Source organism: Corythoichthys intestinalis, chromosome 13, assembly GCF_030265065.1.
Source record: "Corythoichthys intestinalis isolate RoL2023-P3 chromosome 13, ASM3026506v1, whole genome shotgun sequence".
Classification (NCBI taxonomy): domain Eukaryota; kingdom Metazoa; phylum Chordata; class Actinopteri; order Syngnathiformes; family Syngnathidae; genus Corythoichthys; species Corythoichthys intestinalis.
Window position 1 is genome coordinate 45,548,820 of NC_080407.1, and position 26,802 is coordinate 45,575,621.

The window sequence follows — 26,802 nt, forward strand, 5'->3', positions numbered from 1 at the left end:
GTCACGTTGACAGGCATATCTCTACTCTGCTTGCAGCTGTGTGAAAGGTTTCCTTCCTCAAATCCCCTACGAGTTCCAGTGTCTTTCTAGTCTGAGGTGGAGCGGGACGCCACCTGTTTGCCATCCCGTGTCATGCGGGGGACCCCCGATTGTACGGAATGCCTACTACACTCTAACCACAAGCACGTACCTGTCCAAAGTCTCGTACTCCTGTGGAGAAGGGTACAGGTATGAATAAACTCAAGGTATAGTTTAGTATGTGAGTAATGTCATTGCAAGTGGTTTGTTTTTGCAAAGACCACAGGGCCCCGTGGAAGTGGTTTGTGAAGAAACAGGGGAGTGGAGCCGGCCCTATCCTCGCTGTGTCAACATCATATGCGGTGACCCCCCAGCTCTCAGAGACGCAGTGATCCTAGGAGAGAACTATGAACTGGGGAATAAAGTGCACTATGTCTGCAAAGAAGGGTAAATGATACTGTTTTGCTCCAAAAATTAGGCTTGGCTAGTGTCAGTGAAATTCAATTTTGAACTCCAAGACAAGTGTCAACTCGATAGCTCGACGAGAAATGAATCAGACCCCAACCATGGATCGCTTTGCTTCGAAGGCTTTATGAGCAAGAACTCTCGGGTACAGATGCGGAGCCACGCACAAAGCGTCCTCTCGGCATGTGGACAAAAGAGAAATGCAGGGCATGCCTCTATTTATGGGTTGACATCATAGAAACAAAACCGAAACTTACTATAGCATATCCTGGTAAAAACATCTCAAGTTACAAAAAAACATCTCTAATCGGGGAAAAACACCTCAAGTTCTGACCTTGAACACTGGCACTGGCTAAAATGATGATGAGCTCATTCTGATAAGCCACAGTCGCCCATTGTATTCATTGGAAAACGCAGGAACATAACAGTCCATATTTGGGCATAGTGTGATACAGTCTACAATAGTCAAGGCTATGAGAAGGCACACTCAAACAGGTTAATATAACAATGATGCTCTATGCTACAATGTTCTCATGCAAACATAACAACAGCATACAAAATATGATGTATAATGGTTGTGTTCTAAGCATGAATAAAATTCCTATTTTCCCCTCTACGTCTCATTGACAGCTACACTATGATTGGCTCGGAGATCCGGGAGTGTCTGCCAAGTGGCCAATGGAGTGACAGCTCTGCCCAGTGCGTGCCCCATTCCTGCGGACCCCCGCCTGCTATTGACCACGCGGAACCCTTCGTCAACCACCAGCTTTTCGGCGACACCGCCGATTATTACTGCACCGACGGCTACACGGCCGGCAACAACACCAAAATGGTCTGCAATGCGCAGGGTGTTTGGGCGCCCCCCGATGGAACGGAGGCCCCTCGCTGCACCGCCGACTTCTGCCTGCGCCCGCAGCAACTCCCTCACGCCATTTTAGACACCGCGAGCAAACCCAAATACTCGAGCGGCACGGAAGTCAGCTACAAATGCGATGAGGGCTTTGTGCTTAATGCCACGGCGACGCTGCGGTGCCTAGTGGGTGGGGAGTGGGAGCCAAAGCCGCAAGTTATCAACTGCGTGCCCTTGAGGTGCTCCAAGCCGGAATCTGTCGATCGGGGCTACGTGAGCGGAAGCGACTACAGCTTTGGTGCCGTCGTGGCGTACAGCTGCGATAAGGGGTTCGTGATACGAGGGGAAAAGAGGCGGACTTGCAAAGCCGACGGCGAGTGGGGCGGAGTTTTGCCCACTTGCGTTCCTGTTTCCTGCCCTGTGGCTCCACAGCTCAAAAATGGATACATCAAGGTAAGCACACTTCACAAATGGGCTGGACGTCTATTTCCGCCAAGGTTGCCAAAGAGTCAATACTTTTTGATTTATTCTCAAAAGGTCCGGAGTCGTAACACGTTTAACAGCAAGGTGATCTACGCCTGTAATGCCGGCTACAGATTGGTGGGTCGTCCAGAGCGAGTTTGCCAGGCCAACCGCCAGTGGTCTGACAACGAGGCACCCGCCTGCGTCCTTTTGACCTGCGACCCGCCTCCCGACATTGCGCACGGGCGATACAGGGGCTCGGACTTCCAGGTGGGTCGGAAAGTGGAATACTTCTGCGACGATGGCTACGAGCTGATCGGAGACACCGTCTGGACCTGTCTCAAATACGGACGCTGGGACATGTCCAGGCGTCCCCGCTGCTCACCCGTGCAGTGTCCGGAGCCACAGCTGGAGGAGAATCACCTTGTCCTGAAAGGCTTGGACTCTGAATCAGGAACTGTGGAATTGTCCTGCGAGGACGGGTACGTCCTCGAGGGGCCGCATATTCTACGTTGTTTGCCTTCCCGGGAGTGGAATGGCACCTTTCCGGTGTGCAAGCAAGTGCAATGCGGGTCTTTGCCTGATGTTGCATTTGGTGGACCTTCCATATCTTCTCCCAGATTTTCATTCAACTCCGTGGTACCCTACAAATGCATGGATGGCTTCACGTTACGAAAAGAAGCTTCTGTGACCTGTCTATCCAGCGGCAAGTGGAGTAGTCCGTACCCAGAGTGCATTCCCGTTGAATGTCCACAGCCTGTGGAGATTTCCAATGGTATCGTTGATGTTCAAGGTCTGATGTACCTCAGCAAAGCGCTATACAGCTGTAAGACCGGATTTCATTTAGTGGGGAATGCTACTGTCCTGTGCGGCGAAAAAGGACTTTGGATCGGAGGGGTGCCCTCTTGCCGCCCCATTGAATGCTCGCCTCCAAAACAGATTGCGAATGGAAAAGTAACCTTCACAAAACTGCAGTTTGGTCACAGTGCCACCTACTCCTGCCGCCGTGGTTACCGCCTTCAAGGTCCAGAGACTCTCAAGTGTCTAGCAAATGGGGAATGGAGTGACGAACCGTCTGTTTGCGTTGAAATATCTTGCACCCCTCCCCAGGCAATTGAAAATGGTTTCGTAGAGGGACAAGATCACGGTTTCGGCGTCACCATCTTTTACAGCTGTATCCCTGGCTTTCAGCTTGTTGGCCAGGACCACCTCACGTGCGAGGAGTTTGGTTGGTCAAGTGCTGTTCCTGTCTGCGTACCCTCCGATTGTGGCCTCCCGCCTCATATTGACTTCGGGGACTACGTCAGGGCGACAGACCTGGGGGGAGGCTCCTCGAGAGATCTGAGTTTCCTCCACGGGACGACGATCGAGTACCGGTGTCACAAAGGTTACGACCTGACAAGCCCAACGAAGTTGGGGTGTCAGGAAGACGGAAGCTGGAACGGGACGGCCCCTTCCTGCGTCCCGGCTGAGTGCGTGACGCCTCCGACCCCCGAGCACGGCCGAGTAAACGTCACGGACACATCCCTTGGCAGCATGGTCACGTACACCTGTGAGGAAGGATACGAGCTGGAGGGGGAAGCAGTGAGGCAGTGCTTATCGGGTCAACTCTGGACCGACGAGGCACCAATATGTCGCCCTGTTTCCTGTGGAGACCCAGGGCCTGTAGCTAATGCCACAGCTCATGGAGGTGCCTTTGTGTACCCTGAAGTCCTTACCTATAAGTGTAATCCGGGGTTTGTCCTGAAGGGTGGTGACAGTATTACTTGTCAGGCTGATGGGAAATGGAACGGACAGAAACCTTGGTGTGACTTAGTGTCATGTGGTCCTCCCAAACTCCCCAATGATATCACATTCAGAGGCAAAGACTTTGTCTACAACCAGGAAATTGAACTCAGTTGTAAGCCAGGTTTCCTCATCAAAGGGAAGTCTCTCAGCGTCTGTCAGGCTGATGGAACCTGGAGTCACGAATCTGTTACCTGCATACCCGCTCAATGTGAGAAACCCTCTCCGATACCTCACGGGCGAATATTAGGCTCAGAGTTTGGCTTCGACAGCAAGGTGAAGTATGAATGTGAGGAAGGCTACGCCATAAACGGCAATCCGACACGTCGTTGTCAGTCTGACGGACGCTGGGATGAACCGGCGCCACGTTGCGACGTTATCAGCTGCGATCCTCCTGAGGACATCAGCCACGGCTTTCTCAACGGCTCCAGTTTCAACTACGATGACATAGTGGAGTACGTCTGCTTCGAAGGTTATGTCATAGTCGGGGACCCTGTCCTCCGCTGCTCAGCTCAAGGAATCTGGATCGGTGCCGTGCCCCAGTGTCGACCCTGCGTCTGCGCCCTCCCAATTTTGAAATTCGGCGTGGTTCTTGGACGCAACCGCGCCTGTGGCGACCAAGTTCACTTCCAGTGCGACGATGGGTACAAACTCCTCGGACCGTCTCAGGCAGTGTGCGAAAAAGGAGGGGTGTGGAGCCCCGGGGTGCCGGTGTGTGGCCGGGGGAGGTGCTCCGTCGCCCCGCCTGCCGTCCCAAATACTGTACTTCAGGGTGGCAGTGCCGCTTTCCCGGACACCGTCGTGTACCGGTGCAGGCCTGGCTACCGGCTGAGGGGGTACCCGCAACTCTCCTGCGGGAGAGATGGGAAATGGGGTGAGCCGAGGATCAGCTGTGAGCCGGTGAGCTGCGGAAAACCCCCTGCTTTTGCCAATTCTCGTGTTGAAGGAGAATCCTATACCTTCCCAAACCAGGTTTCATACAGGTAAATTGCTGCCAATGATGAGTTGAAATGTCCTAGACTATGGAAGTTAACTCTTGTATAAACTAACACTTCTTCCAGATGTGATGACGGCTTCGAGCTAGCAACACAAACGGCCACTCTCTCCTGCCTCAGTGACGGCTTTTGGTCCAAGCACAGCATCCGTTGTCGCCCCGTCCCTTGCACTCTCCCTGTTAATCATTCCATCCCTCACCTGTCCATCACCGGAACAGGGCTGACCCCTGTCGGGAGCACGGTCGCCCTCTCCTGTCCCACCGGATTCTACCTGCAAGGCTCAGCGCTGGCTGAATGCCAGGTATAAAAACTCTTAACTTTCAAGTATGAACTTGCCTGAATGAAAGACTAAAAACTCTTGTGTTTTCTTCTGTTTTGCTACTAGCCCGGTGGAAAATGGGCTCCCAGTTTTGCGTCAGTTTCATGTGAACCAGTGGTTTGTGAAAACCCCCCTCCTCTTTTAAACGGCATCCGTGAGGGGGATAGCTACAACTATGGAGACTTTGTAATATATTCCTGCCTGCCTGGCTTTGAGATTAAGGTTTGTTCTCACTGCATGTTTCTTGTGGGGTTAAGTACCACCAGCCAAAACACTTTCTAAAGCCTAATGTTTGTTGCATACACAGTGGGGCAAATAAGTATTTAGTCAACCACTAATTGTGCAAGTTCTCACACTTGAAAATATTAGAGAGGCCTGTAACACATCAAGGTTGTGGGATGGTTGGGACCTGTTGGGGGTGGGGGTACCTCACGGCTGCCTCCTCACCACAGGCCCCGCCATCCCTGCACCTTTTTTAAATGCACCACACATCATACTCCACAGGAGAGCTCCGGCAAAGGGCGGTGGGACGGGCGGCTGTGCAGAAACTCCCTGCTGCGGTCCCACTACCCCAAGCCAAGCTCTCCTATTTTAATGCATACATTGCACTCCCCTCCCCTCACACCCCCATCACGGTGCTGGGTGATGGCTGCCAGTCGGGAACCTGGCAGCCACAGTAATAGGGTGGTAGGTGGGTCCCACACTTTTTCTATATGGCGTGGCTCCTGGGGTGTGGCCTCCCCTCTGCCTTGGCTGCCGGCCGCGGGAGTAGGTTGGGGGGTCGGGTCTCCGATCTTGCATCGCCCCGTGGCAGTTCCTGGGCGTTCTCCTGCCTCCGCTTTCCCCTCTCTTCTCTGGCTGCGCATCCGCCCTGCGCTCCGTCGCGGGTTGCTGGCTGGGCGCCGGTGTATCAGCGGGGTGTCGCCTGCGCCGGCGGGGAACCATGCCTTGCCTGGGGCTTGGTGGGCCGCTGGGGGTCCCGTGGCGTGCCGTGCCGGTTGGGGGGCTGCAGCTGTGGCTCGTGGCCCGGGTGGGCGGGCGGGGGTGGGTGTAGGCGTGGGGTTGGTGATGGGTCCCCTCCTGCCATCCCTGAGGGCCGGTTGATGGGTGCGCGGGTGGCCCGGGGGACCACCCTGGGTCCCGGGGGGGGGGGGATGATGGCTCCTTTGCTGGGCTGCGGGAGGAGGGATGGCCCCAAAGCATGATGTTTCCACCCCTATGCTTCACAGTGGGTATGGTGTTCTTCGGATGCAATTCAGTATTCTTTCTCCTCCAAACACGAGAACCTGTGTTTCTACCAAAAAGTTCTATTTTGGTTTCATCTGACCATAACACATTCTCCCAGTCCTGTTCTTGATCATCCAAATGCTCTCTAGCGAACCGAAGACGGGCCTGGACGTGTACTGGCTTCGGCAGGAGGACACGTCTGGCAGTGCAGGATCCCTGGCGGCGCATTGTGTTACTGATAGTAGCCTTTGTTACTGTGGTCCCAGCTCTCTGTAGGTCATTCACTAGGATTTTTGCTTACCGTTCTTATCATCATTTTGACGCAACAGAGTGAGAACTTGCATGGAGCCCCAGATCGAGGGAGATTATCAGTGGTCTTGTATGTCTTCCATTTTCTAATAATTGCTCCCACAGTTGATTTCTTTACACCAAGTGTTTTACCTATTGCAGATTCAGTCTTCCCAGCCTGGTTCAGGTCTACAATTTTGTCTCTGGTGTCCTTCGACAGATCTTTGGTCTTGGCCATAGTGGAGTTTGGAGTGTGACTGACTGAGATTGTGGACAGGTGTCTTTCATACCGATAATGAGTAAAAACTGGTGGCATTAATACAGGTAACGAGTGGAGCCTCGTTAGACCTCATTAGAAATTAGACTTCTTTGGGCCCAAGTCCACCAGATGCATGATCGTTGTGGTTCCGGTCCGACTCCGGTAAAAAATAGCGCCGGAGCCAATCCGTTCCCATTATATCCTATTGTTCAACGTATACTGGCCGCATCAGTGCTCCGGATTGACTGCGAACCATCTTATACCATCCATCTTATACCATCCAGCGGGCCGCATGCCCGCTGGATGATATAGGCTATTTTCTATTTTTGCCGGACACGCATCCGACATAATGGGCGGAGCTGGGCCTGGACGTAACAGCCCAGTTGCTTATTCACGGTTTAAACACCAGCGAACATGGACGAAGAACGTTTCATCATGGAGGTGGAAAGTCACAAAGTGATATACGATGCAGCAGATCGTTATTATAAGGACAGCATTAAAAGCGAAGCTGCAAGGTGTCCTATTATGTGTGTTTTTCTGGCAATGATATCAAACACACGACGTGCTGACAACTTTGAGCGGAAAAAAAAAAAAAGCAGCGTGTCTGGAAGTGGTTCCACCGCAGAAATTCTCGTGCCCGGCGCACACACAATGTCGGTTTGTATACAGAGTCGAGGGGGAAAAGTACGAAAGAGAATAGAGACACCCACAAGTTTTAACCTGGTGGTCTATTCGAGACGTTTCTCTTCCTTTCCTACATTTTACTTGACTTTTCGTAGAAAAACCAACAGTTTGCGCTGGGCACAGCAGTGTTGAGACACCAATTCCAAGTCCGCTGTTTTTTAGCTTGTGCAGTATATAATTCGCTATCCATTTTATAAATATTGCAGATTAGTTAACAGTTGTTTATAACAGCTCTATGAGATGTTACAGTGCCTTGCAAAAGTATTCGGCCCCCTTGAATCTTGCAACCTTTCGCCACATTTCAGGCTTCAAACATAAAGATATGAAATTTAATTTTTTTGTCAAGAATCAACAACAAGTGGGACACAATCATGAAGTGGAACAACATTTATTGGATAATTTAAACTTTTTTAACAAATAAAAAACTGAAAAGTGGGGCGTGCAATATTATTCGGCCCCTTTACTTTCAGTGCAGCAAACTCACTCCAGAAGTTCAGTGAGGATCTCTGAATGATCCAATGTTGTCCTAAATGACCGATGATGATAAATAGAATCCACCTGTGTGTAATCAAGTCTCCGTATAAATGCACCTGCTCTGTGATAGTCTCAGGGTTCTGTTTAAAGTGCAGAGAGCATTATGAAAACCAAGGAACACACCAGACAGGTCCGAGATACTGTTGTGGAGAAGTTTAAAGCCGGATTTGGATACAAAAAGATTTCCCAAGCTTTAAACATCTCAAGGAGCACTGTGCAAGCCATCATATTGAAATGGAAGGAGCATCAGACCACTGCAAATCTACCAAGACCCGGCCGTCCTTCCAAACTTTCTTCTCAAACAAGGAGAAAACTGATCAGAGGTGCAGCCAAGAGGCCCATGATCACTCTGGATGAACTGCAGAGATCTACAGCTGAGGTGGGAGAGTCTGTCCATAGGACAACAATCAGTCGTACACTGCACAAATCTGGCCTTTATGGAAGAGTGGCAAGAAGAAAGCCATTTCTCAAAGATATCCATAAAAAGTCTCGTTTAAAGTTTGCCACAAGCCACCTGGGAGACACACCAAACATGTGGAAGAAGGTGCTCTGGTCAGATGAAACCAAAATTGAACTTTTTGGCCACAATGCTAAACGATATGTTTGGCGTAAAAGCAACACAGCTCATCACCCTGAACACACCATCCCCACTGTCAAACATGGTGGTGGCAGCATCATGGTTTGGGCCTGCTTTTCTTCAGCAGGGACAGGGAAGATGGTTAAAATTGACGGGGAGATGGATGCAGCCAAATACAGGAACATTCTGGAAGAAAACCTGTTGGTATCTGCACAAGACCTGAGACTGGGACGGAGATTTATCTTCCAACAGGACAATGATCCAAAACATAAAGCCAAATCTACAATGGAATGGTTCAAAAATAAACATATCCAGGTGTTAGAATGGCCAAGTCAAAGTCCAGACCTGAATCCAATCGAGAATCTGTGGAAAGAGCTGAAGACTGCTGTTCACAAACACTCTCCATCCAACCTCACTGAGCTCGAGCTGTTTTGCAAGGAAGAATGGGCAAGAATGTCAGTCTCTCGATGTGCAAAACTGATAGAAACATACCCCAAGCGACTTGCAGCTGAAATTGGAGCAAAAGATGGCATTACAAAGTATTAACGCAAGGGGGCTGAATAATATTGCACGCCCCACTTTTCAGTTTTTTATTTGTTAAAAAAGTTTAAATTATCCAATAAATTTTGTTCCACTTCACGATTGTGTCCCACTTGTTGTTGATTCTTGACAAAAAATTAAAATTTTATATCTTTATGTTTGAAGCCTGAAATGTGGCGAAAGGTTGCAAGGCTCAAGGGGGCCGAATACTTTTGCAAGGCACTGTATGTGCCATAAATTTTAAAAATGCACAAAGATATAAGCCCACCGACACAACCAAAGGCATAATAGGGCCCCGCCCCCTTCCCCTCACACACGAACCCCTGATCTCAACATGATGCAGTCAATCCGGAATTAAGAGACAGACATAACTAAAATATCAATATGCAAAGAAAAAATGTGCTCTCTCTCTGCTTCTCTGATGAATATAGACTCTGTGTGTTTTTCGTTGTTTTAAATGGCACATTATAGCGCGCGATCACGCGAGTGCTCACGACGGACCGGAGTTGGCGGACCGCAGCCGTGCGAGGCCGGTATGATTTGCCTGTTTTTGACGTACTGCGTGGCACGCAGTCAACAGTGAACCGGCCCGGAACCGCAACGATCATGCATCTGGTGTACTTGGGCCCTTTGACAGCCAGAAATCTTGTTTGTAGGTGACCAAATACCTATTTTCCACTCTAATTTGGAAATAAATTCTTTAAAACTCAAACAATGTGATTTTCAGTTTTTTCTCATGGTTGAGGTGTACCCATGTTAACAATTACAGGCCTCTCTAATCTTTTCAAGTAGGAGAACTTGCACAATCGGTGGTTGACTAAATACTTATTTGCCCCACTGTAATTTGTACTATCTCACTCCCACTAGTCGGTCTTTAGCCGTTTCTTTCATTTTGCAGTCTTCAACAGCTTTAATGCCTGCGCACTTTCACTTTTGAACACCCCTCCTCATGGCCACAGGCCAAGAATCACATTACACAAAGTCACATGATTTCCCTTCAACTGCCATCAAGATACAGACCAGAGAGATCTGATAAGCTACATCCTTGACAACAACACAAGGCTATTTTGAAATATTGATCCACTGAAGAAACAGATTTTGCAGCAGGAAATAAACGTGTAAAGTCATAAATGTAATTTATGACCGTTCCATGAACATAAAATGCTATTTCATCACAACTAACAGGAAGAAGTCCAAGTTTTGTCAGTTTTTTTAAAGGTACTGTGGCAGAAAACAAGCAGGTCTTGACTGGAATCGTGAGAAAATGACGCTAGTTAACTCACTGGCTAACATTGACGGTCCAAGACTTTTAACACTAGAACTACCAAGGGTTGATCAGTTGATACAAATAACTTTCACTGTATGGAGACAGAAAGGTGCCAATGGATTGTTGTCTGAGGTAATGAACACTTTCAGAGGTGATTTTCTCTCCCCCTTCCGAATTGGCTTGTCCAGTTGGACAAAACAGTTGTTGCTTGTCGGACAGTGGACTGCTCAGGCAGGCAATCGGGTGGACAACCCTTTTACATCTTCCAAAAGCTGCAGTTTGCCGACTGTACAAGGGACGGTGTAATAAAAAATCAAAACATTTTTTATGTGGTGACATTTGACACTTCGACTTTTTCCTGGGGCTAGGTGTTGGAGGTTGTTGCCGAAGCAATTTTTCCTTCTGCACCTTCTTTGCGCCCACATGAGAGTTAGCCAATTCCTTTACAAGACCCACCAGGAAGTCCACCTGTCTCTCTGATATTCAAAATGGTAATAGCAGCTATCCAGAGTGAAACCCCAGATCACAACTAGGCAGTGAGTGACTCCACAGGAGTGTGTCGAGGGGGTGGCCTTTGAGTGGTCTATTGTTTGACAAAGCCCAGTAGTCAGTACGGAATCAGGGTCATTGACGCCTTTCTGGTATTTCTTTATAGCCAAAAAAACAGGACTTCCAGTGTTAAAGGTCTGTCTTTACCACAGGGGGACTCTGTCCAGACCTGCCAGGCGGACAGAACATGGAGCGGCACTCAGCCGTTGTGTCTTGGTAAGTTTGTCCAGCCAGAAGACAAAGCGATGTCCCCCAACGCTTTGTTCATTCGGGCGTGCGTCATCTCCCTAGCACAGTCCTGCGGGTCTCCCCCGATAGTGAAGAACGCCACGGTGCAGGAAACGGGGGGAACGTACCCGCGCAATGCCAGCTACTCTTGCAATGCCGGCATGCGATTGGTCGGCCCCGTTACGCTAGTTTGTCTGGCCAACGGCACGTGGAGTCTGCCCGTGCCTTACTGTGAAGGTAAGTGCCAAAACCTGACACGAGTCCATTGAAAATCCATTGAAAAAAACTCATTCCATGATCTTATCGTCAAGTTTCTCAAGGCTGTGAAAGCCCCAAGCAAATGCTGCACGGAAAAGTTCAAGAACACAATCTGGCCACCGGGCGTGCTGTTGCTTTCAGCTGCGAGAAAGGCTACAATCTGGTGGGAGACGCCCTGGTGATGTGTTTAGGAGGCGACACTTGGAGCTCCGCCTTTCCTACGTGTCAACGTGAGAATGCCGGGTGACTGTGAGAAGTTGGTGATCAAAAAAAATTGAAAATGGCTGCACAAATCTGCAGCAGGGCAGTGAACCAAAAGTGGTATTTGCCATGTGGCAAAATGGATTTTGCCATGTGGCATTTTTTTTGCTGTGTGGCAAAATGGATTTTGCCATGTGGCTTTTTTTTTGTTATTCGGCATTTTTTTGCCCTGTGGCATTTTTTTTTACATGTGGCTTTTTTGCCATGTGGCAAAATGGATTTTGCCATGTAGCTTTTTTTTTGTTATGTGTTTTTTTTTCGCCGTGTGGCATTTTTTTTGCCATGTGGCATTTTTATGGCCGTGTGGCATTTTTTTTGCCATGTAGCAAAATTGAATTTGCCATGTGGATTTTTTTTGGCCATGTGTCATTTTTTTGCCATGTGGAATTGACATGTGGCATTTTTTTTTGCCATGTGGCAAAATTGATTTTGCCATGTGTCATTTTTATGGCATTGTGGCATTTTTTTGCCATGTGGCATTTCTTTTGCCATGTAGCAAAATTGATTTTGCCATGTGGATTTTTTTTGGCCATGTGTCATTTTTTGCCATGTGGAATTGACATGTGGAATTTTTTTGCCATGTCGCAAAATGGATTTTGCCGTGTGACTTTTCTTTTTTGCCATGTGGCATTTTTTTTCAATGTGGCAAAATGTAATTTGCCATGTGGGATTTTTTGGGCCATGTGGCATTTTTTTGACATGTGGCTTTTTTGCCATGTGGCATAATTGATTTTGCTGGCCATGTGGCATTTTTTTGACGTGGCAAAATGAAATTTGCCATGTAGCATTTTTTTTGCTGTGTGGCAAAATGGATTTTGCCATGTGGCTTCTTTTTTTTTTTTTTGTTATGCGGCATTTTTTCTGCCATGTGGCAAAATTGATTTTGCCATGTGGCTTTTTTTTTTTTGCTGCATGTAGCAAAATTGATTTTGCCATGTGGATTTTTTTCGGGCCATGTGTAATTTAAAATTTTTTGCCATTTTGCCATTTTATATGACATGTGGCAAAATGGATTTTGCGGTATGGCATTTTTTTTTTTGCCATGTGGCATTTTTTTTGCTATATGGCTAAATTTATTTTGCCATGTGGCATTTTTTTGACATGTGGCAAAATGGATTTTGCCATGTGGCTTTTTTTTGCCATGTAGCAAAATTGATTTTATCATGTGGCTTTTTTGCCATGTGGCAAAATTGATTATGCCATGTGGCATTTTTACTTGTGGCATTTATTTTTTGGTAAAATCTATTTTGCCACATAGCAAAAAAATGCCACCTGGCAAAATCCATTTTGCCACATGGCAAAAAAAAAGCCACCTGGCAAAATCCATTTTGCGCCGTGGCAAAAAAATGACACGTGGCAAAAAAATGCCACAGGGCAAAATCCGCGCGTTGGGCTTCCGTGGTCAGAAGGCGTCCTGTGTCTGTTTTGCCCTTATCTGTTCGTTGTCTTGGCGCTGCAAATTCTAATCATTTCAAGTCCAACTGTTCATAATATCGAATATACTCTGCTTGTTTTTCTTAAACTATGATATAACTGCTATTTATTTTATATTGGGTGTGTTAGAGGAATACAAACAGTCAAACAGTAAATGCGAGAAAAGATGCTGTTCCCTTCATTACCTACCAGGAGCAACATGTGGTTCAGTATCTTGCTCAAGGATACTTAGATGAGGTCACCAGAGCAGAGAATTGAACCCACAACCTGTATTTTGGGAAACAACTGCTCTACAACGAAGCCACACCGCCTCAATTAGCATCTAGTTTAATTTTTAAACCTTTTCTGTCTGTTTTGTGGACTGATTTGTGTAGCACTCGCACCTTTGACCTCTGATTTGTTCACCCTCTCGCAGCCAAAATGTGCCCCGCTCCTCCGGGCTGGAAGGATGGCGGGACCGAGGCCCGAAGGTTTTACGTGGGTCAGTCGGTGCGGGTCGGCTGCCCCAAAGGCCAGCAAGCGAGAGGGGGCGGCAGCATCACGTGCAGACCGGATCAGACCTGGAGCCCCCTCAGCTCCGTATGCGAGAGTACGTACGACGGGTTTTCTCTGAGATATAAGTTTAGGGCTCACAATAGCTCGAGCCATTCTAAATGTGTACGGACATCAAATCTGGCGCTTATCCTTCATGTTCCCTCGCGACGCTTTGATCTGAAGCAATTGAGCCTGCCACTCCAATTATCTGCTTCTATAGCAACCTTTGTCCGCAGCCTAGCTCAAGTGCGGCCAGCTAGTTTGTATTCCTCCCGATGCGTGCGCCGTCTCATCTTTTCTAAAGAGATGATGCACGATGTGAAAAACAAATTGCATACATCTTACTGAGTAACCGCTAGGTCGTTCCATCTGGGCTGTTGTACAGGGGTTTCCTGTGGGCCCCCCCTCCACGTGGCCCACGGGGTGGTGCGGGGGGCGGTGTTCCAGTTCGGGGACGTGGCCGCGTACTCGTGTTTTGCCGGCTACGCCATGGAGGGCGTCGGACGGAGCCGGTGTTTGGAGAACGGCAGCTGGACGCCGCCTCCCACGTGCAGAGGTAGAGATCTCCTCACCTCTAGCCAAGATGCACCTTCCCACTAACTCAAAGATGTTACGAATTATTAACCGCGGGGTTCATTGCACTTTATAGTAAGAGTAAGACCATTCAGGAAGTCAGCCTGATAATCTTTTGACACACCTTGAGGTTTTTGTGTCGCAAGAATTTCCAAACAAAAGCACATTTTCATCGTCATCTCGTAGCAGGCTCGTCCACTTCGAGAATGCAAACACTTTGCATTCCTAACCACGCAAAATGTCTATTTGTTTTTCAGCCGTGTGTTGGCTGCCCTGTCAGAACGGAGGGGTTTGTCAGCGGCCTAATACCTGCGCCTGCCCTGAAGGATGGATGGGCCGACTCTGCGAGGAACGTGAGTAATCATCCTGGAAAAGCAACATTCCCCAGTTAAAGCAGCTCTTGTTCAACAGCTATTTGCATCTTGCCGTGCTTGAACGGAGGCCGTTGCGTGGCTCCTTACCAGTGCGACTGTCCAAAAGGTTGGACAGGCACCCGTTGCCACAGCGGTGAGTCAGAGTGAGCAACGTGACGCAAGCTTTTTACGCAACTTATTGACTTTTGTTTTTTTGTTTCTAGCTGTTTGCGCATCGCCGTGCCTGAACGGAGGCAGGTGCATCAGGCCGAACAGGTGTCACTGTAGTCCAGGTTGGAGCGGACACGACTGCTCCAGGTACAGGTCGTTAGAGTACCAAAATGTTCACCAAAGCACCGCAACCATAAAAAGCTAAATCTTAAATCTAAATCTTAAATCTAAATCTAAATCTTAAATCTAAATCTTAAATCTAAATCTTAAATCTAAATCTTAAATCTAAATCCTTAATGTAAACGTTAAATCTAAATCCTGAATATCTCTTAATATATTTAAATCTAAATCCTGAATATCTCTTAAATATAAGTCTTATAATTAAAATGTAAATCTTAAATATATATCTTAAATGTAAATCTTCAATCTAAATCTTGAAACGGGTGAAACTAAATATTTAGCTAATATGCAAACACAGTCTGAGCTGCTCCAACTTTTTTTTTTTTTTTTACTTCCGGTCACCAGTCATATGAATTTACACGTTACATAAATATTTAGTTCCACCCGTTTCAAGATTTAGGATTTACATTTAACATTTACAATTTAAGATTTACATTTAGGATATATAGTTAAGATGTAGATTTAAGACATATTTAAAATGTGGATTTAAGATTTAGATTTAAGATTTGTATTTAAGACTTATATTTAAGATTTAGATTTAAGATTTAGATGTAACATTTAGATTAAGAATTTAGATTTAACATTTAGATTCAGGATTTAGATTTAACGTTTAGATTTAGATTTAAGACTTATATTTAAAATTTATATTTAAGATTTAGATTTAAGATTTATATTTAAGATTTAGATGTAACATTTAGATTAAGAATTTAGATTTAACATTTAGATTCAGGATTTAGACTCAACATTTAGATTTATATTTAAGACTTACATTTAAGATTTAGATTTGACATTTAGATTAAGGATTTAGATTTAACATTTAGATTCAGGATTAGATTTAACATTTTAGATTTAACATTTAGAATAAGGATTTATATTTAACATTTAGATTTAAGATTTATATTTAAGATTTAGATGTAACATTTAGATTAAGAATTTAGATTTAACATTTAGATTCAGGATTTAGATTTAACATTTAGATTTATATTTAAGACTTATATTTAAGATTTATATTTAAGATTTAGATTAAGGATTTAGATTAAGGATTTAGATTTAACATTTAGATTTAACATTTAGATTCAGGATTAGATTTAACATTTTAGATTTAACATTTAGATTAAGGATTTATATTTAACATTTAGATTTAAGACTTATATGTAAGATTTACATTTAAGATTTAGATTAAATATTTGAATTAGTTCTGGAGTTAAATATTTAAGCCTAATACTTGTTATTTAAAAATAAATATTTAAATTGCTAAATAACGTCGTAAATGTGTAAAAAAAGTGACTCTAAAATTTTCACACCACATTTTAAACACTGATGCGGCGCTAAATGTGAGAAAATGTTGTCGTAATTTTCAGCATGTGCTGCTTTACAAACGGCGCCCCATAGATTTTTGCGATACGAAAACCACATATAGGAGGTAGTTTCGAATCAGATTTGGACAAGATGTGACCCAGTCTGAACAGGTCCGGATCGGTAGTGTACACTTGGATGTGTTGGCCATTAGTTAGCACTTACAGTGTATCACAAAAGTGAGTAAACCCCTCGCATTTCTGCAGATATTTAAATATGTCTTTTCATGGGACAACACTGACGAAATGATACTTTGACACAATGAAAAGTAGTCTGTGTGCAGCTTATATAATAGAGTTCATTTATTTTCCCCTAAAAAAAAACTCAAAATATAGCAGTTAATATCTAAACCCCTGGCAACAAAATCTGCTGGGTCAAAAATATACATACAGCAGCGCTAATATTTGGTAACATGTCCCTTGGCCATTTTCACTTCAATTAGGCGCTTTTGGTAGCCATCCACAAGCTTCTGGCAAGCTTCTGGTTGAATCTTTGACCACTCCTCTTGACAGAATTGGTGCAGTTCAGTTAAATTTGATGGCTTTCTGACATGGACTTGTTTCTTCAGCATTGTCCACAAGTTCTCAATGGGGTTTAAGTCAGGACTTTGGGAAGGCCATTCGAAAACCTTAATTCTAGCCTGATTTAGCCATTCCATTACCACTTTTGATGTGTGTTGGGGTCATTGTCCTGTTGGAACACCCAACTGCGCCCAAGACCCAATCTTCGGGCTGATGACGTTAGGTTATCTTGAAGAATTTGAAGGTAATCCTCCTTCTCGATTATCCCATTTACTCTCTGTAAAGCACCAGTTCCATTGGCAGCAAAACAGCCCCACAGCATAATATTAACACCACCGTGCTTGACGGTAGCCATGGTGTACTTGGGGTTAAAGGCCTCACCTTTTCTCCTCCAAACATATTGCTGGGCATTGTGGCCAAACAGCTCGATTTTTACCACAGAACTTTCCTCCAGAAGGTCTTATCTTTGTCCATGTGATCAGCTGCAAACTTCAGTCGAGCCTTAAGGTGCCGCTTTTGGAGCAAGTCTTCCTTCTTGCACGGCAGCCTCTCAGTCCATGGAGATGCAAAACACGCTTGACTGTGGACACTGACACCTGTGTTCCAGCAGCTTCTAATTCTTGGCAGGTCTGCTTTTTGGTGATTCTCAGTTGAATCTTCACCCTCCTGACCAGTTTTCTCTCAGCAGCAGGTGATAGCTTGCGTTTTCTTCCTGATCTTGGCAGTGACAAAACAGTGCCATGCACTTTATACTTACAAACAATTGTTTGCACTGTTGCTCTTGGGACCTGCAGCTGCTTTGAAATGGCTCCAAGTGACTTTCCTGACTTGTTCAAGTCAATGATTCGCTTTTTTTTTTTCATGTATGTATATTTTTGACCCAGCAGATTTGATCACTTTTTCTGTTAGCCCATAATAAAGTCATAAAAGAACCAAACTTCATGAATTTTTTTTTGTGACAAAGAAATATCTGTTCCAATCACTATCGGAGAAAAATCAGAGTTGTAGAAATAACTGGAAACTCAAGAGAGCCATGACATTATGTTCTCCACAAGTGTATGTAAACCTTTGACCACAACTGTATGCCTCCAGTCAAAACGCAGCCTTAGAATGGAATATCACTCATGACATTCACTACTCTTTCCTTGCACCCTTTTGAGCAGCTACTAGGTTGTCTTTCAAGCTTTAGAAACATGACTTTTGCTCTGGTTTTCACATACGCACTAAACTGTTTTGCGTTCAATAGCTTCTCCGAGTAGTAATCCCCTCGTTTAACAGTTCGTAAACAAAAAAGAAAACAAAGAACACACAAAATATGATAATATATAGTGAAAATAAAGTACAAAGACTGACAAGTGAACCCATAGCAGATTATTATTAGCATTTTGGACATGCTTTTTAGTCTACTTGGGGTCAAGTACAGTAATTTTTGGACTAAAAAGGTGCACCCATAAGCCGCCACACACAGAACTGGCATTTCTCCATAGATGAGCTGCAGCTGTCCGCACTGTATTATGGGAAATTTACACCAAAAGATATTATCTGGTAACACGTTATTTGACAGCGGCATCATAAGACTGTCAACAGACCAAATTAACTACCATTCATTGCTTCAAGAAGCTTCATTTGGCTATCACTGCTCCCTTTGGAGAGACCGTCAAAATCTGCTGTCAACACTGTTGTCGTCCAACATGCCTCCTTGCATGCATTGCAGCGCTACAGATGGAAATGACAATCACAATTCATGTTCTGTGCTAATTCTTCAGTTACTGTTCTAGTTGTTTCATTAATTACTAGTCATGGTATTTGGTAACACTTTATTTGACAGTAGCATCATAAGACTGTCATAAGGCCGTCATAATTATGAAATGACACTGCCATTAGCATTGATGAATGCTTATGACAGATGTCATTTTGTGTCATTCGGCAAATTAGCTCACTTTTGAAATGGATGTAAAAGATCCGAGCTGGACATGAATGGAGTTAGTGACATAATTTACCAGATAACACTTAATGACATCTTTCATATGCATTCATTAATGCCAATGATAGTGTCATGATTATGACAGTGTTATGGCAGTTTCATGATGCTGCTGTCAAATAAAGTGTTCCCTATAAACCCAAATAAATCAACAAATAAGCCGCACTGTTATAAGCTGCAGCTGTCCTCACTGTATTATGGGATATTTACAGCAAAAGATATTATCTGGTAACACTTTGACAGTGGCATCATAAGACTGTCATAAGACCAAATGAACCCCCATGAAGCTTTGCAGTCAATTGGTTCGTTGCTTCACGGTCAACCTCTGCTACCACCTGCAGTTAACACTGTTGTCGTCCAGCATGCATTACATCGCTACAGATGTAAATAACAATCAAAATTCATGTTCTGTGCTAATTATTTCTTCAGTTACTGTTCCAGTTGTTTCATTAATTGCTAGTTATGGTATTTGGTAACACTTAATTTGACAGTAGCGTCATAGGACTGTCATAAGGCCATAGTAGTTTTTTGAAAAGAGACTTATCACCGTAATTTTCGGACAAGCAGGCGCACCTGACTATAAGCCGCCACCCACTAAATTTGACACGAAAATGGCATTTGTTCATAGATAAGCTGCATCTGTCCTCACTGTATTATGGGATATTTACACCAAAAGATATTATCCGGTAGCACTTTAATTGACAGTGGCATCATAACAACTGTCATAAGACCAAATGAACCACCATGAAGCGTTGAACCAATAGGCTGCAAAGCTTCATTGCTTTATTTGGCCACCACTGCGCCGTTGGGGAGACAGTCAACCTCTGTTGCTCACAATGTTTTCATCCAACATGGCTCCTAGCATGCATTGCAGCGTTACAGATGTAAATAACAATCAAAATTCATGTTCTGTGCTAATTATTTATTCAGTTACTGTTCTAATTATTTAATTAATTTCTAGTTATGGTTTTTGGCGACACTTAATTTGACAGCAGCGCCATAAGACTGTCATAAGACCAAATGAACAATCATTCATTGCTTGGAGAAGCTTCATTTGGCTATCACTGCTCTCTTGTGAGAGACAGTCAACCTCTGCTGCTAACAATGTTGTCGTCCAACATGCATCCTAGCATGCATTGCAACGAAACTGATGTAAATTACAATCAAAATGCATGTTCTGTGCCAATTATTTCTTCAGTTACTGTCCTAGTTGTTTCATTAATTGCTAGTTATGGTATTTGATGACACTTTATTTGACAATAACGCCATAAGACTGTTATAAGCCCAAATGAACCACCATTCATTGCTTCAAGAAGCTTCATTTGGCTATCAATGCTCCCTTGGGGGAGACAGTCAACTTCTTTTGCTAACAATGTTGTCGCCCAACATGACTCCTAGCATGCATTGCAGCGCTACAGATGTAAATAACAATCAAAACTCATGTTCTGTGCCAATTATTTCTTCAGTTACTGTTCTAGTTGTTTCATTAATTGCTAGTTATGGTATTTGCTGACACTTTATTTGACAATAGCGCCATAAGACTGTCATAAAACCAAATGAACCACTATTCATTGCTTCAAGAAGCTTCGTTTGGCTGTCAATGCTCCCTTGGGGGAAACAGTCGACCTCTGCTGCTGACAATGCTGCTGTCCAACATGCCTCCTAGCATGCATTGCAGCACTACAGATGTGAATAACAATAAAAATTCATGCTCTGTGCCAATTATTTCTTCAGTTACCGTTCAAGTTGTTTCATTAATTGCTAGTTATGGTATTTGCTGACACTTTATTTGACAATAGCGCCATAAGACTGTCATAAAACCAAATGAACCACCATTCATTGTTTCAAGAAGCTTCATTTGGCTATCACTGCTCCCTTGGGGGAGACAGTCAACTTCTGCTGCTAACAATGTTGTCGCCCAACATGACACCTAGCATGCATTGCAGCGCTACAGATGTAAATAACAATCAAAACTCATGTTCTGTGCTAATTATTTCTTCAGTTACTGTTCTAGTTGTTTCATTCATTGCTAGTTATGGTATTTGATGACACTTTATTTGACAGTAGCGCCATAAGACTGTCATAAGACCATCATAATTATGAAATGACACACAGATGTTATTTTGTGTAATTCAGCGAATTATTTCACTTTTTAATGGATGTAAAAGATCCAAGGTGGACATAAATGGAGTTAGTGACATAATTTACCGGATGACACTTAATGACATCTGTCATAAGCATTCATTAATGCCTATGATAGTGCCATGTCATAATTGGGATTGTCTTATGGCAGTCTTATGACGCCGCTGTCAATAATTTCTTCAGTTACTGTTCTAGTTGTTTCATTAATTGATTGTGGTACCCTTAGACTATCGAAACTATGACATGACACTGCCATGAGCATTAATGAATGCTTATGACAAATGTTTTTTGTGTCATCTACCAAATTATCTTACTTTTGAATGGATGGTAAAGATCTGAGCTGGACATAAATTGAGTTATATGCCGCTAAAGTAAACTAAAGTACAACTGTCATTAGCATTCATTAACGTCAAGGATCGTGTCATAATTGTGACAGTCTTACGATGCCGCTGTCAAAGTGTAACCTATTAACCCAAATAAATCAACAAATAAGCCGCAGGATTAAAAAATGAGGGAAAAAAAGTAGCAGCTTGTCGTCGGAAAATTTCAGTAAAAAATGTGTTTGATTCATTGATGAAAATGGCCGAGATCCTAAAACGTTTCTCTTTGTCGTCCAAGGAAAAGGAGGTCTGGGTACTATCACTTCTAAAGGTTGCGGCCGTGCGGACGGGAGTTCCAGCACAAAGCAAGAACCGTTTTGTAAAATAAAGCTGTATTTTTTCATATAAAAAAAACAACAGTATTGAACATATGCTGCTATATACTTGTAAAAATGATGGATGTGTTTGTCCAGTGTATGTGTCAACTTTATTTTTTTTTTAATTAAAGCTTAAATGGCCATGTAATTTGTGCGTGAAGCATTCAAAACAAAACAAGGAATGAAGGGTCCCAAATTCTTTATTAAATTAACGTTGCAGGCAACAACACACACAGAAAGTCATTTCTGAGCAAGTCAAGCCAACGTTTCATTGAACCGACTCAAGACGCGCACTGAATTAACAGGATGATTCTGGTTGGAATAAAGCTTTTATTGTCAATTTAAGTATTTCTGAATCCTTTCAAGTAGTTTGTCTGCGTTGGCCCCTGTGAAATCATCTACCTGTGAAAAAACGAGGGGGAAAAACATGTTAAAAACGCTTGCGAAACAGCAAAATAAACGTAACGCTTACCTTTTTTCCGTTTTTGAAAAACAGGAACGTGGGCATGGCGCTGATTCCATGCTTCTGAGCCACGTCCTGGAAAACACGAAAGGATTTCAATTGAGATATGACTGAGTTTCACCACTGATTGACCCTCAGATCTTAAAACCCTTTTCATTTCTTTGGTCAATTTTGCTCTGAGGTAAAAAAGCAGCCGACATACATCACATTCATCCACGTCGACCTTGATGAAAACCACGTTTGTGTACGTATGTGAGAATTCCTGCAAAAGAATCGAGGCGTGAGCTTTGAGGAGGGTTTCAAGTTGATCAGGCATCGAGTAACTCCGACCAACTCGCCTCAAACTTGGGGCTGATCATCCTGCATGGTCCACACCATGTGGCGGTGAAGTCCACCACAACCAACTTATCTCCACTTGTTTTCAGGATTTCCTCAAACTCTTCCTGAAAACAACAAGAAACCAGAAACTATGACCCAAACCACTAGTAGTGCTGCAACAATTAATCGATTAACTCGAGTAGGGCTGCAGCCTGCAGCTATCAATTATTTCAGTAGTCGATTAATCGACTAATTGGATAAGGAACATAAAAAATTAAAATCCCTAAGTTAAGCCTCAAACGGTATTAAAAAAAAAACAAAATTAGGATCCGAGTACAACAAAAAAACAAGTGGCTAAACTAACATAGCAAAAGTCCGCTAGCTTAAATGCTATAAAATGCTAACGTTTTTATTTTTTTAACAAGGTCAAACACATATTCCCACAAAAAACGGCTAAATTAACCCATGAACTAAATTACGAATGCATTTAAAAAACCATTAGCTCAAACAAAAACTTACCTTATGTTAGTCTTAACAGGGAGTAGCTGTGTTCAGCTATCTTGGCACGTTATAAAAAAATAAATAAATGAGGATCCAAGTACAACAAAAGAACAATTGGCTAACTTACACAGCAAAAGTCCGCTAGCTTAAATGCTATAAAATGCTAACGTTTTTATTTTTCTACAAGGTCAAACACATATTCCCACAAAAAACGGCTAAATTAACCCATAAACTAAATTACGAATGCATTTTAAAAACATGAGCTAAAACAAAATCTTAGCTTATGTTGGTCTTACCAGGGAGCAGCTGGATTCAGCCATGTGTAATGAGGTATGTCATATTCACTGTCGCTACTAGAGCGCAGTGTATCCACCCAAATCAACAAAACTATACGCAAACACTTTCAAAACAAACCACCGCTAGCTTATGTGCTATAAAATGTGTTTGGTTCAAAAACATATTCCAACAAAAAAAACTGCTACATATACCGATAAACTAAATTAAGAATGCATAAAAAATTAAAATACCTAAGCTAAGCCTCATATGGTATTAAAAAAAAGTACAACTAAAGAACAATTGGCTAACTTACATAGCATTTTTTTTAAAACAATGCCCTTAACAAATGGTTCAAACACATATTTCCACAAAAACCGGCTAAATAAAACGATAAACTAAATTACGAATGCATTAAAAAAAAAAAAAAAACTAAAACAATCTTAGCTTATGTTGGTCTTAACAGGGAGCAGCTGGATTCAGCCATGTGAAATGAGTTATATCATACTCACTGTTGCCACTAGAGGGCAGTGTATCCACCCAAATCAATAAAGCAACGTCACTTTTAATTAAACGAATACTTGAAGTAGCAAAATTCATATTTTTTTCTAATCGAGTTAATCGATTAATCCTTGCAGCACTAGTGGATACACTGCCCTCTAGTGGGAACGGTGAATATGACATAACTGATTTAACATCACTGAATCCATTCGCTCCCTGTTAAGACCAACATAAGGTCATGTATTTTTTAGCTGTTTTTTTTACGCAATTGTAATTTAGTTTATAGGTATATTTAGCTGTTTTTTTGTGGGTATATATGTTTGAACGATTTCTTAATAATATTGTAAAAAAAAATGTTTTTTTATAGCATTCAAGCAACGCATTAAATGTTCCTAAAGAACTGGGTTTTCATTTGCTGCTATCCATCCCACTTCCAATGGATTGGACATCTATCCCCATCACTGACAGCCAAGAAGTTAAAATTGATATGTTCTATCTAGTGCTGCAACGATTAATAGATTAACTCGATTAATTTGATTACAAAAAAGCTTAAAATCAAATTTTGCGGCTTCTAGTAATTGTTGTTTGGGTGGGTACACTGCCTTCTAGTGGCAACAGTGAATATGATGTATATCATTCAACATCGCTGAATACAGCTGCTCCCTGTTAAGACCAACATATGGTAAGTTTTGGTTTGAGCTGGTTTTTTAAGCATTCTTAATTTAGTTTATAGGTTAAATTAACCGTTTTTTGTGGGAATATGTGTTTGAACTATTTGTTAAGAGCATTGTAAAAAAAAAAAAAGTTAGCATTTTATAGCATTTAAGCTAGCGGATTTTTGCTATGTAAGTTAGCCAATTGTTCTTTTGTTGTACTTGGATCCTCATTTAGTTTTTTTTTTTTTTTTTCATAACATGCCAAGATAGCTGAAAACAGCTGGTCCCTGTTAAGACCAACATAATGTAAGTTTTTGTTTGAGCTCATGTTTTTTACGCATTCGTAATTTAGTTTATAGGTTAATTTTGCCGTTTTTTGTGGGAATATGTATTTGAATTATTTGTTTAGAGCATTGTAAAAAAAAAAGTTAGCATTTTATGGCATTTAAGCTAGAGGATTTTTGCTATGCAAGTTAGCCAATTGTTCTTTTGTTGTACTTGGATCCTCATTTAGTTTTTTTAATAACGTGCCAAGATCACTGAAAACGGCTGCTCCCTGTTAAGACTAACATAAGTTAAGTTTTTGTTTGAGCTAATGGTTTTTTACGCATTCGTAATTAAGTTTATAGGTTAATTTTGCCGTTTTTTGTGGGAATATGTGTTTGAATTATTTGTTAAGAGCATTGTAAAAAAAAAAAGTTTGCATTTTATAGCAATTAAGCTAGCGGATTTTTGCTATGTAAGTTAGCCAATTGTTCTTTTGTTGTACTTGGATCCTCATTTAGTTTTTTTTTTTTGTATAACGTGCCAAGATAGCTGAAAACAGCTACTCCCTGTTAAGACCAAGATAAGGTAAGTTTTTGTTTGAGCTAATGTTTTTTCACGCATTCGTAAATAAGTTTATAGGTATATTTAGCTGTTTTGAGGGAATGTGTGTTAGATGGATTTGTTAAGAGCATTGTAAAAAAATGTATATATATTTTTTAATAGTATTTAAGCTAGCAGACTTTTGATTTGCGAGTTAGCCAATTGTTTGGTAGTAGCACTTCGATCCTCATTTATTTGTTTTTTAAATACTATTGAAGGCTCCAATATTTTAATTAGTTTAGAAATGAAAGTGCAACTCTGCATAGTTTGAAGAAACACTCAGGAATTTTATTTTGTATTCTCATCTAACGTGGCTGAATCCAGCTGCTCCCTGTTAAGACCAACATAAGGTAAGTTTTTGTTTGAGCTAATTTTTTTTAAGCATTTGTAATTTTGTTTTTTGGTATATGTAGCCGTTTTTGGTGGGAATATGTCTTTAAAATTTAGTTTAGAGCATTTAAAAAAAAAAAAAAAAAAAAAAAAAAAAAAAAAGCATTTTATAGCATTTAAGCTAGCAGATTTTTCCTATGCAAGCTAGCCAATTGTTCCTTTTATTGTACGTAGATCCTGATTTTTTTTTTTTTTTTTAAATACCATTTGAGGCTAAGATCAGCTATTTTAATAAGTGCAATTCTGCATAGTTTAAAGAAACACTTGGGAATTTTATTTTGAAAGTGCACAATCTTTTACATCTCCTACAATTTATTCCTAAATTTATTAATGTTCTGAATCCGATGACTCAATTACTCGAACTAATTAGTGGATGGATTAATCGACTACTAATATAATAAATAGCTGCAGCCCCTAACCACCAGTTGAGGTTTCTTATTGTATATGAATGTAATTTTTTTGGGGAGGTGGGGGGCAAAGCGTCTTGTCGCCCACTGCACCATGTAGGCTAGGAACGCCAATGCAAACCACTTATACTTACTAGCTGAACTTAAAAACCGTGAAAAAAAAATTAAAGACTATTTGGACTCTCAGTCAATCATTTTAAACCGTTTTCTAACTTATCAATTGAATTTTTTTCGAAGATTCGGATGTTAGCCATTTGATGGTTTATTAGCATCTGCGTTAGCATTTAGCACCCCCCCCTCCCAGTCCTGAATCCGTATCAGCGTCAAAGTCTACTGAACTGCCTCTACTTTTTAGGTGGCGACATTTACGACATACTTTTGCGCTTTTCTTCTAAAAAATGTACTAATTACGTTATGTAAATACGTTCTTGGAAAATTCCACCCCTTAGCGATAACAGTAGTACAGTCCACCCATGTTCCAAAGCTATTGGTGGGGGGAAAAAGCGCGTCGGAAAATAAAAGTACGCTAACGGGGAAAGTGAGGATTTTTACAAATGAAATATATTGAAGAAAAAGCAACTTACAAGGCTCTGGACCTGTTTAACCATGTTGACGGTTTAGTAGAAGGGAATACAGCGTGCTTGGGTCAATAATTCGAAGGCGGCAAGCAGGCTGGTGTGGCTTCGAATATGCGTAGTCACGGCGGTTTTGAAACTCCTTCTCATTGCGTCATCGTGAACACGCCCACATGAATGCTGCATTCGCGGAAGATGGGAAGTCGGAGTACTCCAGTATTCTTACAGGGAAAAATATCACTGGAACGGTTGCTGTAATCTGACGTCACTCGACAAAATGGCGCTAAAATAATGTTCTTTGAGACGCCGTGTTTTATCCCATACAGTGAACTATCTTAAATAA

The 26,802-nt window shown here is 42.6% G+C and overlaps 2 protein-coding genes across 2 annotated transcripts in view; one reads left to right on the top strand and one right to left on the bottom strand.

The window, feature by feature from the left end:
* Positions 1–22,061, top strand: part of svep1 (sushi, von Willebrand factor type A, EGF and pentraxin domain containing 1) — a 151,773-nt gene extending 129,712 nt beyond the window's left edge. Inside the window, exons 37-51 of the mRNA XM_057853998.1 lie at positions 37–228; positions 298–465; positions 1,114–1,786; positions 1,871–4,563; positions 4,642–4,876; positions 4,961–5,116; positions 10,972–11,035; positions 11,111–11,284; positions 11,359–11,535; positions 13,416–13,589; positions 13,920–14,090; positions 14,365–14,460; positions 14,519–14,614; positions 14,685–14,778; positions 21,430–22,061. Of these exons, the coding sequence (XP_057709981.1) occupies positions 37–228; positions 298–465; positions 1,114–1,786; positions 1,871–4,563; positions 4,642–4,876; positions 4,961–5,116; positions 10,972–11,035; positions 11,111–11,284; positions 11,359–11,535; positions 13,416–13,589; positions 13,920–14,090; positions 14,365–14,460; positions 14,519–14,614; positions 14,685–14,778; positions 21,430–21,460 (5,194 nt within the window). The 3' untranslated portion in view covers positions 21,461–22,061. The remainder of the gene's footprint in view (positions 1–36; positions 229–297; positions 466–1,113; positions 1,787–1,870; positions 4,564–4,641; positions 4,877–4,960; positions 5,117–10,971; positions 11,036–11,110; positions 11,285–11,358; positions 11,536–13,415; positions 13,590–13,919; positions 14,091–14,364; positions 14,461–14,518; positions 14,615–14,684; positions 14,779–21,429) is intronic.
* Positions 21,691–26,632, bottom strand: txnb (thioredoxin b). The gene is made up of 5 exons (XM_057854000.1): positions 26,469–26,632; positions 22,310–22,414; positions 22,174–22,233; positions 21,981–22,046; positions 21,691–21,910 (listed from the first exon to the last, which is right to left on the bottom strand). Exons 1-5 carry the CDS (start codon positions 26,490–26,492, stop codon positions 21,845–21,847), a joined length of 321 nt encoding a protein of 106 aa, XP_057709983.1. The 5' UTR covers positions 26,493–26,632; the 3' UTR covers positions 21,691–21,844.
* Between the last annotated feature and the right edge of the window lie 170 nt (positions 26,633–26,802).

Coding starts and splice junctions, on each gene's coding strand:
- txnb (XM_057854000.1), bottom strand. CDS start 26,492: ATGGTTAAACAGGTCCAGAGCCTT. Junction 22,234..22,309: donor TGATCAGCCCCAAGTTTGAG/GCGAGTTGGTCG, acceptor ATTCTTTTGCAG/GAATTCTCACATACGTACAC. Junction 22,047..22,173: donor TCGACGTGGATGAATGTGAT/GTATGTCGGCTG, acceptor CGTGTTTTCCAG/GACGTGGCTCAGAAGCATGG.